The sequence below is a fragment of the Bos indicus x Bos taurus genome, chromosome 25 (genome assembly GCF_003369695.1).
Source record: "Bos indicus x Bos taurus breed Angus x Brahman F1 hybrid chromosome 25, Bos_hybrid_MaternalHap_v2.0, whole genome shotgun sequence".
In the NCBI taxonomy this organism is placed as follows: domain Eukaryota; kingdom Metazoa; phylum Chordata; class Mammalia; order Artiodactyla; family Bovidae; genus Bos; species Bos indicus x Bos taurus.
This window is the reverse complement of record NC_040100.1, coordinates 42425770-42443288: the sequence shown is the minus strand read 5'-3', so window position 1 is coordinate 42443288 and position 17519 is coordinate 42425770. Positions and strand designations below refer to the sequence as shown.

Genomic DNA, 17519 nt, shown 5'->3' with positions numbered 1-17519 from the left:
GTGCTTCAAAGGATACTCTCAAGAAAGTAAAAAAACAACCTACAGAATAGAAAAAAATATTTGCTAATCACAAGTCTGATGAGCATCTTGTATCCAGAATATACAGAGAGCTCTTACAACTCAGCTACAAAGGGATAAACAACCCAAATTTAAAATGGGCAAAGGACTCAAGCAGACTTTTCTCCAAATAAGATACACAAATAGCATGAAAAGCTGCTCAGCATCATTAGCTGTCAAGGATACACAAATAAAAACCACCATGTGGTACCACTTTATATCCATTCGCTCGCTCGCTAAGTCCCTTCAGTCGTGTCTGACTCTGTGCGACCCCATAGACGGCAGCCTACCAGGATCTGCCGTCCCTGGGATTCTCCAGGCAAGAACACTGGAGTGGGTTGCCATTTCCTTCTCCAATGCATGAAAGTGAAAAGTGAAAGGGAAGTCGCCCAGTCGTGTCCGACTCTTCGCAACCCCATGGACTGCAGCCCACCAGGCTCCTCCGTCCATTGGATTTTCCAGGCAAGAGTACTGGAGCGGGGTGCCATCGCCTTCTCCATCCATTAGAACGGCTGTTATCAAAACAACTTAATTCACAAAAGGAAAAAAAAGAAATGGAAAAAAAAAAAAAGGACACTAACAAGAGTTGGAAAAATATGCAGAACATGGAGCCAACAGTACACTGCCAACGAGAATGTAACGTTGCAGCCACTGAGAAAAACAGTTTGGTAATTCTTCAAAAAGATGAACATAGAGCTAACACATCATCTAGCAAGTCTAAACCTAGGAATACACACAAAGAATTGAAAACAGGTATTCAAACAAAAACTTATACAGTAACTTTCATAGCAACACAGTTCCCAAGAGTGCAAAGACGGAAATAACCCAAACATCTGTCTAGGGACTAGGGTGCAGCCTGTCCATAGACCGCCCACTACAACGTGGACAGACGTCAGAACCACTGCAGTAAGAGGGGAGAAAAGAACACTAAAGGCCGTGTATTACACAGCGCCATTTGTATGAAACATCCATAGTAGGTAAGTCATAAGACAGAAAGTGGACTCGTGGGGGCCAGAGGTCACAGGGAGGGTGGAGAGGGCAGTGGGCGCTTAGGGGGCTTCCCTTCAGAGTGAAAAGCAGACAGAGGGGACAGCTGCCCAGAAGATGACGCACCGAGGGTCGCTGCCGCACACACTAGAAAACAGTTAATTCCACCCTATGCAAACTCTACCGCATCAACAGCCAGAGAGAGAGCGCCCTGAGCCCCCGGGCAGCCCCCGCCTCGGCCGAGCCTCCAGGGCTGTCCACGGCCCGGCTGCCGCGGGACCTGGCCAGCCACCCTTTGGATGCTCGTGCCCCGGCCACACTGTCACTCAGCTCCTCCCTCCGGCAGCTTCCCCGTCAAGTCCCAGGCCACCTTCCCTGCCTCCTTCACAGAGGCATGGTGATCCGCGACCCCTCATCGGGGCTCATGGGGTCTCAGTGTGCAGTTGCCAAGGGTCATCTCCCCAGAATGGGTGGAAATGAGTGTTTCCTGAGCCTCGCTGTGTACAGGCAGCTGGCTCAGTTCGTCCTGAGAGGCAGGCGTGGCCCACCTACAACCACCAGCCTCTAAAAGCGGCTGCTCCCTCAGGCAAGAGGAGGACCCAGTGTGTGAGACACATGAACACCGTGCCCAGCCGTCCAGTCCTGCGGGGCTCAGGTCCACGTGAGCTGCAGGCACCACACAGATGCTGTTATAAATACACCGGCCTGGGGCTCCCCAGGGCCGGCTCCAGGAAGTGGATTCGCGCTGGTATTTTTATCCCTGGTTAGAGCAGAGGGTGCCTGCGCCTCACTTCCGTCCACACACGTCCACTCTCTGGAAACTAAAGATACACTCGGGGTCCTGCCTGGTCCCGCCTGTCGCTCTCCACAAACCTCAGGGCTCCACAGCACGCAGTGGGGCGGGGTGGGGGGCCCTGTCTGAGCCAGAGCGACCTGTGCCTCAGGACCTGGGGAGGCTTTGCTTCTCTCTGCTCGGACCACAGGGAGGTGCCTCTCCAGCCCAGCACCCAGGAGACAGGCCTCCATCTATCCCACCTGCAATACATCAGCACCTCCAACCTCAGGGCAGGTCCAGCCCAGCCCTCACTAAACAGAGGACCCCAGTACCAGACCCAAGTCCCGCAGCCAGGAGGGACAGGGTCTGTGTGTGAAACCCAGGGAGTGTGCTAGGGAGGCCCCAGAGGCACCCCGGCGCCCCAGGGCCAGTAGGAATCCGGAGACATCTGGCAGAGGCAGGGACGCTGCCCAGAAAGGGGAAGTCCTACCCCAGCACCTGATAACGTGACCTCTTACAGAAATAGGGCCTCAGCCCATAATTCAGCCAAAATAGAGCACGTCTTTCAGGTCAGCCCTGATCCACTGTGACGACACTGGTATACAGGGGGGCTCTGGACAGAAGGCAGGGCCCTTGTGAGGCTGGAGCTGTGCAGCCTCGAGCCAGGAATCACCTGAGCCAGGCACGGCCTGAGTCAGGTCATTGCTAGCACCCCCGCAGCCCCGCCAACACTGTGATTCCACACTTCCGGCCGCCAGAACTTCGAGACCACCAATTTCTGCTGTTCTAAGCCACTCAGCTTGTGGTGCACTGCTGCGGCAGCACGGGACACAGATAGGCGCCCTCTGCCCTGTCCCCCGCTCTCCAGACCACAGGCGGGGGGGTGGGCGATAGGCAGGGCCCTTCACAGACCTAGGCCACGGCAGGCGGTCACTTCTGGCCCTGACCCTCAGGGCTCTGGCCACAGCTCGCAGCTTCCTGGGGCTCCTGGGAGGATGAGGACAAGGAGAAGTGGGGGGCGGGGGGCCTCCCTGAGCTGGTCACTGAGCACCCCCAGAAACCCCAGGCAGCAGACCCCAGCTCCCCTCTATGTCCTCTGGGCCCGTCCCCCAGCCAGCAGCAATTCGAAACGGCCATCCATCCCTTTTAATCTCAGTCGGGGAGGAAGCCCAGGGAGGCACAGAAAGCGGACCCTCAGCCTCATCACTGCGTCTCACCTGTGTCCACGGGGCCCAGACTGGCCTCTCAAGGGGCTGAGGGCAGAACAGGCTGTGGGGCCGACACCTCGTTTCTCAGAGGGGCCTGGGGTTAAGCCCGGAAGCAGGGAGGGAAGTGGTGGATGGGGGCCAGGATGGCAGGACGCTGAGGGCAGAGGCCCAGGCCCACAGGGGTGGGGTGCAGGGGAAAGCCCGCCTGCCTCCACCCAGACCCGACACCTGACAACCGCATGGGTGGCCCTGCGCAGGAGGTCCAGTGCAGTCAAAGGTCAGCTCCAGGGCCGCTGGTCCATGAGCCGCCAGAGGGACAGGCTGCAGCACCACGGGCCTGCCCACACAGCACCGCCTGGCCGGGAATCCAGGCTCCACCATCCAGGCTCGACTGGTCACAGAAAACGCCACTGGTGGGGGTTGGGGGGGCTCAGAGCTCCACGCGCTTCCCGGGAAGGCGGAGGTCAGCTCCCCACAGAGCAGTCCAGGGCACAGTAGTCGCCACTGCTGCCCTCGCACCGGGGGGGCGCCAGCCGGGGGCGGCCCGCAGGGGCCCAGTCCTCCTGTGGCAGGTAGGCGGGCGACGGCACCCCCCACTCCACGTGTCCTGCTGGCAGCACACCTGCTGGGAGGCCGGGCCCAGGGCCGCCCTCCTCCTCCAGGCCCACCGACGGCCAGGCGTCTGCTGGGTCACAGTGCAGCAAAGCGACGGCCTCCCGGACACGGGCTTCCAGGAGGGCTCCTCGTGGGGGGCCGGCATGGTCCCGGCCAGCCTGTGGGCTGGCTCCGCGGGCCCCTATCCAGGTCTAGAATAGAGCAGCGGGAGGAGGGCAGGCCTCAGGAGGCGTGTTCAGGACTCAGCATGGGAGCAGCCGCCCCTTCTCCACGAAGCTCTCCAGACAGCCACACAGCCACACAGCTCTCCAGAGCGCCCTGCCCATCCACCATGGGCCGGCCCAGCCTCGGCACAGGGCCCCCTCCCTCCACACGCCCCCCTGCACGGGCCCGGGGCTCACAGAGGCCTAAGCCAGGGTGTAGATACGGGCCAAAGACAGTGCTGCCCCTCACCCCAATCCCACTACCCGCACGCACGCACGCACGCACGCACGCGGTGCTGTTGGGCCTAATACCTCTGGGCCAAGGTCAGCAGACCTGGACCCCTCTGTGGGACCACAGGAGGCCCCCACCTCCAAAAGGAAGCTGTTTCTGCATATAAATCAACGAAGTTAGAACACTCCCTTTCACCATGCACACACACACAAATTCAAAATGACTTAAAGATCTAAACATAAGACATGTCACCATAAAACTCCTAAAAGAGAACATAGGCAGAACATTCCCTAACATACATCATACTAAAGTTTTCACAGGACAGTCTCCCGAGGCAACAGAAATAAAAATAAGCAAATGCAACCTAATCAAGCTAACAAGCTTTTCCACAACAAAGGAAACCATAAAATGAAAAGACAACATACAGACTAGGAGAAAATATTTGCAAACAATGTGACCAACAAGGGATTAATTTTTAAAATATACAAACAGCTCATACAACTCACTAACAACATCAACAACAACAAAAAAAAAAAATCAAAAAATGGGCAGAAGACTGAAAAAGACATTTCTCCAAAGAAGAAACACAAATGGCCAAGAGGTACATGAAGCTCGCCATCAATAATTATTAGAGAAATGCAAATGGAAATTACAGTGAGGTACCATCTCACACTGGTCAGAATGGCCATCATTAAAAGCTGCAAGTAGGACTTCCCTGGTGGAACAGTGGATACGAATCCACCTGCCAATGCACAGGACATGGGTTCGATCCCTGGTCCAGGAAGATCACACATTCCATGGAGCAACTAAGCCTGTGCTTCACAAGTTCTGAAGCCCACGTGCCCAGAGCTTGTGCTCCCCAACGAGAGAAGTCACCGCAATGAGAAGCCCACACACAGCCACACAGAGTTGTCCTCACCACAACCAGAGAAAGCACACACACACGGCAACGAAGACCCAGCACAAACAAAAATACGTAAATAAGTAAAAAAAAAAACTACAAACAATAAATGCTGGAGAAGGTGTAGAGAAAAGGGAACCCTCCTACACTGTTAGTAGGAATAAACTGGTCATCCACTGTAGAAAACTGTATGGATGCTCCTTAAAATAAAAAAATAGAGCTACCATATGACCCAGCAATCCCACTCTTGGGCATATATCCAGACAAAATTCTAATTCAAAAAGATACATGCATTACCATGTGTAAAATTAGACAGCTGGTGGAAATTTGCTGTATGAGGCAGGGAGCTCAAATCTGATGCTCTGTGACAACCTAGAAGGGTGGGAGATGGGAGGGAGGTTCAAGAGGAAGGGACATGCGTATATATGTGTATATATATACACACACAACTGAAACCAACAATATTGTAAAACAACTACCCTCCAATTAAAAATACATATTTTTTATAAAAAGGTGTATGTACCTCAATGTTCACTGAAGTATTATGCACAATAGCCAAGACAGAGAAACAATCTAAATGTCTATCAATATGTGAATGGATGAAGAAGTGTGTGTGTGTGTGTGTGTGTGTGCGCGTGTGCACAATGGAATATAACTCAGACACAAAAAGAATGAAATAATGCCATTTTCAGCAACACGGTTGCAATCACAGATTACCATACTAAGTGAAATAAGTCAGACAAAGACAAACACCATATGAAATCGCTTATACGACACAAGGGAACGTGTCTACAAAACAGAAACAGGCTCCCGGACATAGAAGACGCTTGTGATCGCCACGGGGGTGGGGGAGGGGTATTCTGGGAGCTGGGGGCTAGCAGACGCAAGCTCTTACATACACGCCGCATAAACAGCAAGGTCCTCCTGTAGAGCCAGTACCCTGTGACAAACCATCATGGAAAAGAAGTTTTTAAGAAACTGTTTCCTACGTGGGACCAGGGATCTCCATCGAGTGCAGCACACACACCTTCCATCGGAGAGCCAGTCCGTGGCTCCAGACCACGTCCTGCGGGGTCTAACTAACCCCCGGCGGCTGCTGTGGTTCTACAGGGAAGGGGCTGGGTGCCTACAGCCCAGAAGGGGAGTTCAGGGTAACCTTTACCCCACAGCCCTGATCAAGGCCTCAGCTTTAAGCTCCAAATCATCTCTCTCGATGACAATCTTAGAAACCATACTTTCTGTTAAGAGAGGAAAAGGCCAGGAGGAACCCAGCCATGCAGAGCCAGTCCGCGGACCCCCGGAGCTCCATCCTCTGACAAAGCAAGGGGCCCAAGACAGTGAGACCAGAGACCACCCATGGAGCTCCCCTGCCGCTCCTTCTGCCTGTGGAGCAAGAGCGTCCGGCCAGCAGCGGGGACCACAGGGCCACCAAGCTGTCCTGAGTGGCCTGTGAGAGCCCACGAGGGCACCATGACGGGGGTGGGAGGCCAACTCATCACACCAGCCAGCGGGCCTGGAGGGGCCAGGCCCTCCACAGCAGCCACCAGAGTAGCCCAGGGACCAGGGACGGCTCCAGGGCATCAGAAGACGCAGCCGCCGGCGCTGGCACCTCAAAGGGCCACTGCAAACCGAAGAGGCAATGTCACAAGAATCTTCACGTTTTTCCATCAGCAATGAAATCAGAGACACAAGAGGAAAAAGAGCTCAGCCACACGACAAAGCTAATTTTTCTTCTTCCCATTTGAGTCATAGTGTGTATATACCTCTATATATACTCTACAGGCCACTGTATACACTGAAAAAGCTCAAAGCACTGACAAAGGCCCCCAAACCTCATCGAAGCCCACATCCTGGGGAGGCCGGACATCAGGGCACCCCGGCCCCACCCCAACCCTGGCCCGCAGGGTCACAAACCTGGAAGTCCCCGTTGTGCACGCTGTACAGAGGCTGGAAGAATGGGCCTGGGGACGGCACATCCTTGTACAAAGCTGTCTTCATCCTGCAGCCAGGAGACGGCAGTCAGAGGCTTCAGAGACCTGGGCCAGGGGCTCCTTGCAGCCCTGCTCCAGGCGTCACTGCAGGGACCTCAGCTCCTTCTAGCAGCAGGCCCGTCCCTGCCCCGCATGCGCTCTCCCCTCACTGGGTCCACATCTGACACGTGTACCTATGGGCCCTGTGCAGGTGACCCCACAGAGCTGAGTTATACCAAGCCACGCAGTGGAGGTGCCCAGCTTTGTCCTCAGTCTGAGAGGGAGACAGCACCTCCAGGAAGCCCGCCTGATTTCTCCCTGAGCATCTACCCACCCAGGACCCAGTGGTCCTCCCCTGAGGATGGCATACTGGGCTCCAATCCAGCAGGTCCAGGTCAACCTCAGCAGCCTCCCCGGGGGCCTAGCCCAATTCCCCACACCAGGGCTGGCCTCAGGGGGCACAGGTCACATAGCATCCACCCGCACGTCCCATCAGTTTCTATTCCTGAGACCCTGGCACTTCCCTCCCCTTGGCTCCATCTCTGCTTCTCCCGCCAGCTCCCACACTTGCCTCCGTCTGGACACCGCTGCTGGTTGCCCCGCAGGCCTCCTCCTCACTTGTACCACGAACTTCCTCTCTCAAAACATCAGCCAGGTCACATCACATGTGGCCAGGCTTCAAGGGCTTTCCTTTGACCCAAGGAAAAGCCTGACCCCTCCCTCGCCCAGGCTCTCTCTGTCCAGTCGCCTCTCACCCTCTCTGCTCCCTGTCCATGCCCGGCCAGTCTCCTGTGGGGCCAGCCCTGCACCCTGTCACCTGACCGTGTGATGGCTTGTTTCAGGAGGGCCTTTGTGTTCATCTGGATCTCAGCAGCATCCCCCAGGGCCGGGCACAGGGGCCCATGGAAACCAGACGCCCAGCACTGTGCCCACAGAACCAGGCAACGGGCTGGCACCTCCAGAGGCAGGAGACAGGGCTCAGACCACAGCACAGTGTCCAGGGCTCCTGGGGACACACTGTCTACCACCCCCACGCACATGGCAACTTGGGAACTCCCCACTGGTCCAGGGCAGAGGCCTGAAACCCCTCCCCATCCAGGAGCATGCAGGGAGGGGCTGCAGGTTTGAACCTTCAATGCACCGTTGACCCCATGCCCAAACACACACACACACACACACACACACACACGATCACACGCACACAAGCACACACTCCCACACACGATCACACACACACAAGCACATGGTCTCACACACATCCCTGGTCACCCACCTGGGCGACAGTTTGAACAGTAAGTAGATCAGGCTGCTCAGCAGGAGGAAGAGGGACACAGCGACCAGGGTGCTATCAGACTGCCCCAGAGCAGGGACCAGGCGACCTGTGGCGAGAAGGACCAGGGCTGTGTCCCTCTGACTCGCCAAGGCATCCAGCCGAGTGCCTGGGCCACAGGGGAAGTACCGGACAGGCCCTGGAGGTTTGTTTCACGCCTGCAAGACCAGGTGAGGCACGCACCCCTGGGCCTCGCCTTTTCCATCCACAGGGTCAACAGGGTCTGCGATCCTTCAGGACCTCTGTCCACGGGGTCAGCCAGGCCGCCCTAAGCAGACGAGGCTACGCCCAGCTCCACGGGCAGCAGCGGGTCCTGGTGTGCAGCCTGGGGCCACGGTCACTCCCGGGAGCCCCCCAAACTGACCCCGTTGACCATCTCAGAGAGAGGGGGTAGGAGGGGGAAAGGTGGGACACTCGGAGGCAGGAGGGGCCCCACCCAGACCCCGGGGGCAGCGGCCACGGCAGCGCCCACCTCGTCTGGGGGGAGCGGCAAAGCAGGCAGGCTGGCTCCAGTCACTCCACACGCCCTCGTATCGCTCCTCCTCCGCCACCTCGCCCTCTAGGGCAGCCATCTGGACTCGCAGCCGGGCCTCATAGGCAGAACCAGGGTCCAACTCGGCGGCTTCAAGTTTGAGCCAGGTCACCCCAACGATGTGATCCTTGTGCCGAGCCCACTGGGGATGAGGACAGTCGGGAGATGCCAGTGGTGAGACTGGGTCGTCAGCCCTAGAGGACACGCACGCGGGCACACTGCACGTCCACACGCTCACGTGCATTCACTTGCATGCACACTCATCCACATAGGCAGGCCCTGGGAACACGCGCACACACACACACAGGCACGCTCACCACTCTGCACTCACATACCCTTGGCTCTGGTCACTGCCTTCCTTGTAATTCCAAGGTGAAAGCACCCTGGGTGGGAAGAGCAGCATCTCCTGCTGCTTCCAGGAGAGACGGGCCCCAGGGTGGGCGACCCAGCTTTACCTCCCAGGCTTCCTCCTGCCTCTTGAAGGCCAGTTCATAGCTGAGGAGCATGGCCAGCGGCTCCAAGGCAGGACTGATGCTCCAGGTCAGGACACAGTGCTCAGAGCTGACGTTGCTCTGCAAGTCCGAGGGGGGGTCCAGCTTCACTGAAACAGAGCAAAGCCACGTGAGGGTGTGTGAGTCAGCACGCCCAAGACTGGGGATCAGAAAGATTCCCGGGAAGGATGAGGATGTGACCAAGGCCCTCTCAGAGCAAGGCCTCCCTGGGAGCCTGGGACGAGACAACCCCTGAGGCAGCTAAGATGCATCTCAAATCTAAGCTGGCGTGCCTGAAGTGCATTTCAAGGGACTCACGCTGGAGCTCCAGCCCCAACTCAAAGCCCTGCTCCTTCATCCTCCTCCAGACCCAAGCCCTCCGGCAACCAGTGGGCCGACCCCTCACCCCTCAGTTCCTACCTGCTGCAAGCCCTGGGTCTGTCTGCAGGGACTGGGCACGCTTGACTGGGTGGCGGGGGTTATGGGCGGTGGGCTGTGGCCAGGGGGTTCCCAGCCAACACACCCGACCCAGGTCTCACCGTGTCTCCGGGGCAGATACTGTGGATCCACAAGGCTGACCTGCTCCTTCCCGGAGATGTGGTGGTGGAAGGTGATGGTGAAGTTGTCAGCAGGCACGAGGACCTCCTCGGGCGGCAGCTCCACGGTGCACACGCCGGCCCAGAAGACACACTTGTGCTTGCTGCCCGGCACGACGTTGCTGGAAAGGACACGTGTGGGCACCAAGGGACCATGGCCCCCCCAGCTCCCTGCCCTCTGCCCCCGCTCTCCAGCCTCACCTGGTGAAGAGCAGCCAGGAGCCGGCCCCCTGGCCCAGCGCTGGGCCAGGCCAGCGGCACTCAATCCTGAGGATGTTGTTATTGTAGCAGGTGAAAGCCCCAGGCCCTGGCCCTGGGAACAGTGACCGTGGCAAGTTCACCGTGGCTGCCTTGGGGCAGGGCCAGGGGAGGGGGAGGGCTTGGCGCTGACCCCCTGTGACAGGGCAGGCCTGAGAGAAGGAGCCCTGAGGTGACCACGGCGGGGCTGGGCACCCTAAGGGGATGGGCTGTGACCATGCGCCCTGGGTGGGGCTGAAGCCCCAACCGGTCTGCAGAAGATGGGCACCCGCAGCCCAGACCCTGCCCCGCTCTGTGCCCATAGCCCCTGCACGCCCTGAGCCAGCCCTCACCTCCTCTGTCTCCCAGGACAGGGACCCCCAGGCTGAGCCAGGCGCAGAGCAGGAAGCAGGTGCCCGCCTCTCTCATCAGAACTTCGCTCTGCAAGGTCCAACCTGGAAGAGGCTGGGCTGAGGGGCTGTGTAGAGAGCACCACCCGCCCCCCGCCGCGCCCCGAGGTGGCACTGTGGGGAGGGCATTTCAAGCAAGTCACCACCCGCTCCCTCATCCCATCCCTTGAAGGAGGCTGAGCACCGCAGGGGAGCAGCACCCGCAGGAGCTCAAGCTCAGGCCTCCCAGGTCTGAATCAGCCACGTGTCCAGGTCTGTCCAGCAGGCAGCGCTCTGAGCCTGGGCCCCAGGTCCCCCCTGCAGGGGAGTCAGGGTTGGGGGAACACGGTTGTAGATGACAACTGAAGGGCAGATCTGCTGGACCCACTGGTGTCACACCTGGGCCAACTGTGCAAGGTGTACATCCACGTGAGTTCCCACCAGAGCCACGGGAGGTGGGGGGCTGACCCCAGGGCTCTGCCCCAGGACAGCAGAGGAAAGGCAGGGGGTGTCCACATGCCCGCCAGCACCTCCCACACTGTTGCCACAGGCCCATCCTGAGGAGCCCTGAAGGGGACAGCACCCTGGGGCGGGGCTCCCAGTGCTGGATGCGAGGAAGCACCTTGGGGTGAGCAGGCTGCTGACGCCCTGTCACCCCATTTTTGCAGCCCCAGATGGTACACTGATAGCTCCTTCGCAGGAAGCAGGGCCAGCCTGGTTATGCAAGCCTGATGGGTGATAAGGACTCAGAAAAGCAGCAGACAAGCACAGACCGCAGCCCGGAAGCGCTCAGAGCCCGCACCCACTCTCCCAGCAGCAGACGCCCACCCCACCCCCGCAGCCTCCTCATGGACCCGCACGACAGACCCATCAGATCAACAGGCAGGAAGACCTCACCCGCCTCTGGATTGAAGCATCACCTGCCACAAACCGCTGGCAGTCACGGGGGGAGGGAGCTGGCTCTCAGGGAGCCCGAGACGGGGTCATCCACAAGGATGTTGGGGGGTGGCCGGGAAGTGGGCACCAGGATGTGGGGGGCGGGGCACTTAGGGTGTGGGGAGTGGGGGGCATTTAGGATGTGGGGGGTGGGGGGCACTTAGGATGTGGGGAGTGGGGGGCATTTAGGATGTGGGGGGCGGGGCACTTAGGATGTGGGGGGCGGGGGGCACTTAGGATGTGGGGGGCGGGGGGCACTTAGGATGTGGGGGGCAGGGGGCATTTAGGATGTAGGGCAGGAAGAAGTGCCAGGATGGCCCCAGGGAGGCCCAATCACACCCAGAGGAGACAGGTCGCGGGGTGGCTGCGACGCAGGATGGGGCCCCACGGGAGAGCGGCCCCACATGCCCGTCCTGCGGGGGCCAGGCCGACATCCCCACCCGGCTCGTCCCTTCCCACTGGTCCGTGGACACGGCTTTCGGCAGACAGCACTCTGGCCCCTTTTCCCAACCCCGTTTCCTCCCTGGCCTCAGGGTCAAGGTCTGGCCAGATGACCTCCAGCCCAGAGCCTGCCTCCCGGCTTCCCGCCGGCCAAGAAGTCATGGGCTGCCATGCAGCTGGACTTCTGCCGGGACCTCGTAGGGTCAGCGCCCCGGGCCTCACCAGGTGAGACGCCCGCAGGGCGGGGTTTATGCAGCGCACCACACCCTCCGGATTGGCTTCCTGTCCCCTTTCACACAGTCTGTATTTTTAATGGGGACAGACTATCCCTGCCCATCCCGGGATGGGATGGAGGCTGCGGTTGAGACGGCACTGATCCACCACTGCCCTCACTGCTGGGAGAGGAGGGAGTCCAGAGGCTGGTTCCCGGGGCAGCTCAGACCTGGGGGGCGGGCCTGAGACACAGCACGAGGCAGGAGGCAGGAAACGGGAGCAGGACCTGGCGCCCCGGGGCAAAGGGCTGAGGACCCTGCTGGGCAAGGGCAGAGGCGGGGCAGTCAGGGCAGGGAGGCCACCTGTCCTGGGATGGCCCAGCCGGACAGGCACCTGCCTCAGGGAGGTGGACGTCCCGGGACACGGAGAGGCCAGGCCAGAGCCAGGGAGAGACGCGGGCGGGATGCAGGGGCCTTGGGTGGACGGGGCCCAGAGAGCAGGACCCAGGACAGAGGGAGGAGGGGGCTGAGGCTGGGAATGCCTCAGGACGAGCTGCTCACTGTCACCCCCCAAACCACCCCCCACCCCCCACCCCCACCTTGTCACTGCCTTCCGCCGAGGCGCCGTGCATGGCATGGCTGAAAGAATGCTGACAACGGCCTGGGGTTCAACGAGGGCGGCGCTCTGCTCCACCCACGCCCACACAGCCCTGCCAGCAGCCCGAACTGGCCATCAACAGCCCTGGCATCAGGCTCCCCCAGGGTGTCTGATTCTTGCTGCGCCCTCCCACCTGCTCCTAACTGAAGAGACATCCCGACCTTCCCCCAGGCCTGCCTTTGCCTGGAGAAGATGTTAACGGGGCTCTGGAACATTCGAGCACAAGCCCTCTTCCTCTCCATCTTCTTGGCTGCAGAGCCCTCTTGGAAGCCTGCCCTCTCCTGCTGCCCTGCCCACAGGTCCAATGGGGGGTCCACAGACTCCTCTTCAGACCTAAAGCCCCTCAAAGTCATGGGCGAGAGCAGAGGCTTTACCAGCCCCAGGACTGAACCCCATCTCCACTCAGTCGTCCGAGCTGAGACCACCTGACCCCAGAATGCCCACGCGCTGCCCCCAAGGGGTCAGGAACTACCCTGGCCCTAAGCCTACCCTGAACTCCACCTGACGAGCTCAGTGCCAGCCCCTCTGCCCAGTGGCACCCACAAGGCTCACAGGCCAGGCCAGGATGGCCCGCCATTCCTATAGCACATGTCTGTCACCAGGAGATGCCCAAGGCAGGACAGAGTTGATGAACCAGGGTGGCCTCCCCAACGCCCTGCCGCCCTTCTGAGTATGCCCCCCAGGCTCCTCCTGAGCTCGGGGCTTGCGGGCCACCTGCCCCGTCCCCCAAAGTCCACGCTGACTTGAGCAGTGGAGAATCCCAGGCGACACTCACCTCTCCAGATGCAGCTGCTGGCGCCCATGGCAGGCGTGATGCTCCCCTGAGACCTGCAGGTGGCTTGTCACCCAGCCACCCCTGCGCTTGCAGCAAAGTCCCTCTGCCTGATTCAGGAGATAACTGCACCGACCAGTGACGTGAGCCTTGCGCGGGAGGCTGACACAGGCCGCCCACATCTGAAACCACCAGCCCAAGAGCACGGCAGCTGGCCTAAGAGGGGCGAGAGGGGACCAGCACCCACCATAAACCCCACCTTCCACCGCCAGGGACGGCAAGCTGCCACACGTGGACCTGGGGGCCACCCATCGATTGGCGGGTGAGCGGGGCTGCTCCCTGAACTGGCGCCGGGAGGCGAAGACGTGGACCAGGTTCAGAGCAGCGCCTGTCTCCCAGGCTGCAGCTCAGGCAGTCCCTGAGCGCCAGGGTGGGTGGAGACAGTCAAACCTCACAGTGCTGCAGCCTCGCTTAAGGAAGGAAATAAAAGATGGGAGCCCCTGGCCCCAGAGAGACGCCCCTGTGGGAAGCCGGGCACAAGGCCCTCCAGGCCACGTCTACGCTCCAACAAACGCTCATTTAACAGCCACCTCGTTGCTCCGGCTCTTTTCAAATTCTTTTCAGAAAAAAGAATTTTCTCTGAAAATTTTCTTTTCAAATTTTTCAGAGAAGCACATAAAAAGCTACCTCATGCCTTTACTGGTGGTACAGATCATGGTTTAATAATCCTGTTGGTGGACAATTTCACTGTTGCCCACATCTGCTATTTCAATTTAATGGACATACAACACTGCATTCGTTTCTGGTGTAAACATGCCATTTTAAATGAGTAATTCCAGGCCTGGATCTCTAATCACCAGGATGAGTGCTGTACAAAAAAAAAAAAAAAAGCGATCTGGAGCAAACTGTCGGGCCTAAGATCTCAAAATAGATGCTGCCAAGCGGTCCTCTAGAAATACACGGACTTCTGCTCCCATCAGACATGTAAGGATGCTTGCAGTCCTCACTGCATTTGACAGCAGTCTTTTAAATCTTTGCCAATCTGATAGGCAAAGACGTTTCAATGCTGTCTTATATACACTTCCTTGGTTATCAGTAAAGATAAGCATCTTTTCATAAACTTATTGACTGTTATGTTCTTAGGGGTGCCAAATAAGGTTGCACTTTAGCATGCCCCTGTGCCTGAGTTTACGTATCAATGTGTTTGTGTGTGTCTGTTCTGTGCATTAACCCAGCTGAGGGGAGATCTGGAGACACCAGAGCTGCAGCTCTCTGGAGTTGCAGAAACCAGGACCCACGGCAAGATGGCATCAGAGGCTCAAATCCATGACACACCTTAGGAACGACCAGGGACACGATCACACTTCTAACATTTAAATGTTGATCATCTTGGCCCCTTACACACTTTTATACTCACTGGTGCCATCCCTGCCCTAGTATCCTTATTAAGAGAGCTTCCTTCTCTCTCAGGCTAGAACTCACTCCCTTGAGACCAACGGACCGCACATCAGCCGCACACGACCCACAGGACAGCATGCAGGCTACAGAGACGGGAGAGCAGGTCACAGACACTGAGATGCGTGAAGGCCACTGCCTCTGCCCAGGAAGTGTTCCGATGCCACAGCCTGGCACCCCACCACCTCCTGTAACACGCAGTTCAGTTCAGTCGCTCAATCGTGTCCAACCCTTTGTGACCCCATGGACTGCAGCACACCAGGCCTCCCTGTCCATCACCAACTCCCGAAGCTTACTCAAACTCATGTTCATTGAGTCGGTGATGCCATCCAACCATCTCATCCTCTGTCGTCCCCTTCTCCTCCCGCCTTCAATCTTTCCCAGCTTTACAAATGAGTCAGTTCCTCGCATCAGGTGGCCAAAGTATTGGAGTTTCAGCTTCAGCATCAGTCCTTCCAATGAATATTCAGGACTGATCTCCTTTAGGATGGACTGATTGGGTCTCCTTGCAGTCCAAGGGACTCTCAAGAGTCTTCTCCAACACCACAGTTCAAAAGCATCAATTCTTCGGCCCTCAGCTTTCTTTACAGTCCAACTCTCACATCCATACATGACTACTAGGAAAACCATAGCTTTAACTGGACAGACATTTGTTGGCAAAGTAATGTCTCTGCTTTTTAACACACTGTCTAGGTTAGTGATAACACACAGAGATAAACAGAAAAGCAAAATCTGCAGATGGAGGGAAAACCTCAGATACAAAGACAATACAACCAGGGCCACTAAGTATCTCCCGAAACCCAGCCCCTCGAAAAACAGGCCCAGAGAATAACAAGCACCGCTGGTCAGACGTGCCCTAACGACGGGACACGTGGAGCTGCGTATGTCCTCATACCTGACGAGGAGGAGCAGCCCGGGGGCAAGCCCGCCCCCGTTAGAGAACTTGTGAGCGAACAGCAGTTACAACAGAAAATGCGCAGGTGGTCCCGTGGTTAGGACTCTGCGCTTTCACTGCCCTGCGCCCAGGTTCGCTGTCTAGTCTCACGTGCTGCGCCTCAAGGCCATAGATAAATTAAATAAACAAAGAATAAGTTTGTATATTTGCAAATGGTTGGGGAAAAAATAAAGAATTACATGCCATGTGGAACGACTATGAAATTCAAATGTCAGGGTCCACCTTCTGGAACACCGCCTGTATGCGCTGTCTACAGCGGCCCTGGTGTGCTCACGGCTCAGCAGCGATCTTATCAGTGTTTCAAGGCCACAGTGTTTCACAACGCTTCTGCTCGCTTGCTTACACTGCACACCCGTCATGTCACAGTAAGAAGACAGGGCTCCAAATGCCCTGTCTTTAAGGCCCAGGGCAGTGCGAGCTACTGTTATCAGTGAGCTGGATGGCAGAGGAGAGTGTCATGCGACAACACTGCAGTAGTCGACATCACCAGGCTAAACGCTCCTCTGGCACGAGTCTCAACACAAAACAGAATTTCTTCACAAGAAATAAAAATGAGGCAATGGAATTAAATTTTCCAGGGACTCATCGTTAACCCAGGAAGGAAAGCCGCTGAGGGTGACTTAAAGGTGTCTGACTGCAGAAGCTGAGGGAAGCGTGTCCAGAGAAGATGCGTTTAAGACCATCTGTTTTTGGTCAAGAACAGCTGTTCTGAAAGCTAAGGACACTGGGAGCGATGTCACGTCAATTAAAAATGAGGCAGATAATCTGAAGCGCCTTTCCTCGGCTCTCGATGGCTCCAAACATCACCGGACCCGCCCTCTGCCGCTTCCGCGAGGAGTCAATGCCTCGACACTAAGCGGGGAAAGGCCTGAAGAACGAGCTTCTGGGCACAGACCAAGGAAACAACTAGCAACTCACGTGGGAGCACTCGCAAAGCCGAGAAAACGTGAACGCGGGAGAACGGCACCTGGAACCTGCCGCTGAGTGTCACGGCTGACGGTGCACACAGGTGCAGCGCGAGGTCACACAGCTGGCAGCCTCGTGGAGGACACGTCCACAGACTGCAACTGCACTGCTCACCCTCAAACACGCTGCAGACAATACCCACGTCTCTCACCACCGGCAGCTACTGAGCCATCAGCAAGGTCACAGTGACCCGCATCTGCCCCCCGCCTGAACCAGGGTGAGGAGATGCACACGTGCAACTTTAACAAGAAACACCAATTCGGTTACACAAAATGGTGTGCGTTCCTTTCATCAAGGGGCTCGTATAACAAACACTGCAGGGTTACATTCTGAGCTTCTCTGTAAGAGCTCGCTTCCTTATGTCTTTCTTGATTGTGACTCTTGACCCACAAAACCCAAAATACTGACTCTTTACAGAAAAAGCTGTGAACCCCTGAAGTAGACTATTACTATCTTCGTTTTACACAGGAGAAAATGAAAGAGGTTCAGCAACTGACAGGCAAGCAGGGTAACTTCAGCGGGCATGACCTTCACCGCTGACCAGGCTGCCTCCAGTAACAAGCGAAAACAAGAACAGACCCCTGAGGAAACATAACTGATG

The 17519-nt window shown here is 57.5% G+C and overlaps 1 protein-coding gene across 4 annotated transcripts; it reads right to left on the bottom strand.

Moving 5' to 3' along the window:
• Window positions 1–487: 487 nt before the first annotated feature.
• IL9R (interleukin 9 receptor) lies at window positions 488–15268 on the bottom strand. Of its 4 annotated transcripts, XM_027527516.1 has the most exons (9): window positions 13546–13658; window positions 10488–10589; window positions 10099–10210; window positions 9841–10019; window positions 9266–9411; window positions 8751–8952; window positions 8222–8327; window positions 6893–6977; window positions 488–3833 (listed from the first exon to the last, which is right to left on the bottom strand). In XM_027527516.1, the coding sequence occupies exons 1-9, from the start codon at window positions 13571–13573 to the stop codon at window positions 3492–3494; spliced, it is 1302 nt and encodes a 433-aa protein (XP_027383317.1). In that variant the 5' UTR covers window positions 13574–13658; the 3' UTR covers window positions 488–3491. The 4 variants fall into 4 exon arrangements, with proteins under 4 accessions (XP_027383317.1, XP_027383315.1, XP_027383318.1 ...); XM_027527514.1 differs by lacking the exon at window positions 10099–10210 and having other exon boundaries at window positions 13546–15268; XM_027527517.1 differs by lacking the exons at window positions 10099–10210; window positions 13546–13658 and having other exon boundaries at window positions 10488–11532.
• Between the last annotated feature and the right edge of the window lie 2251 nt (window positions 15269–17519).

Excerpts from the sequence above, each read along its gene's own strand:
- IL9R (XM_027527513.1), bottom strand. The coding sequence starts at position 10,457 with ATGGGCACAGAGCGGGGCAGGGTCTGGGCTGCGGGTGCCCATCTTCTG. Across the intron at positions 9,412-9,840 it reads GTATCTGCCCCGGAGACACG|TGAAGCTGGACCCCCCCTCG; the intron begins GTGAGACCTGGG and ends GCTCTGTTTCAG. Across the intron at positions 3,834-6,892 it reads TGCACAACGGGGACTTCCAG|ACCTGGATAGGGGCCCGCGG; the intron begins GTTTGTGACCCT and ends GCTCTATTCTAG.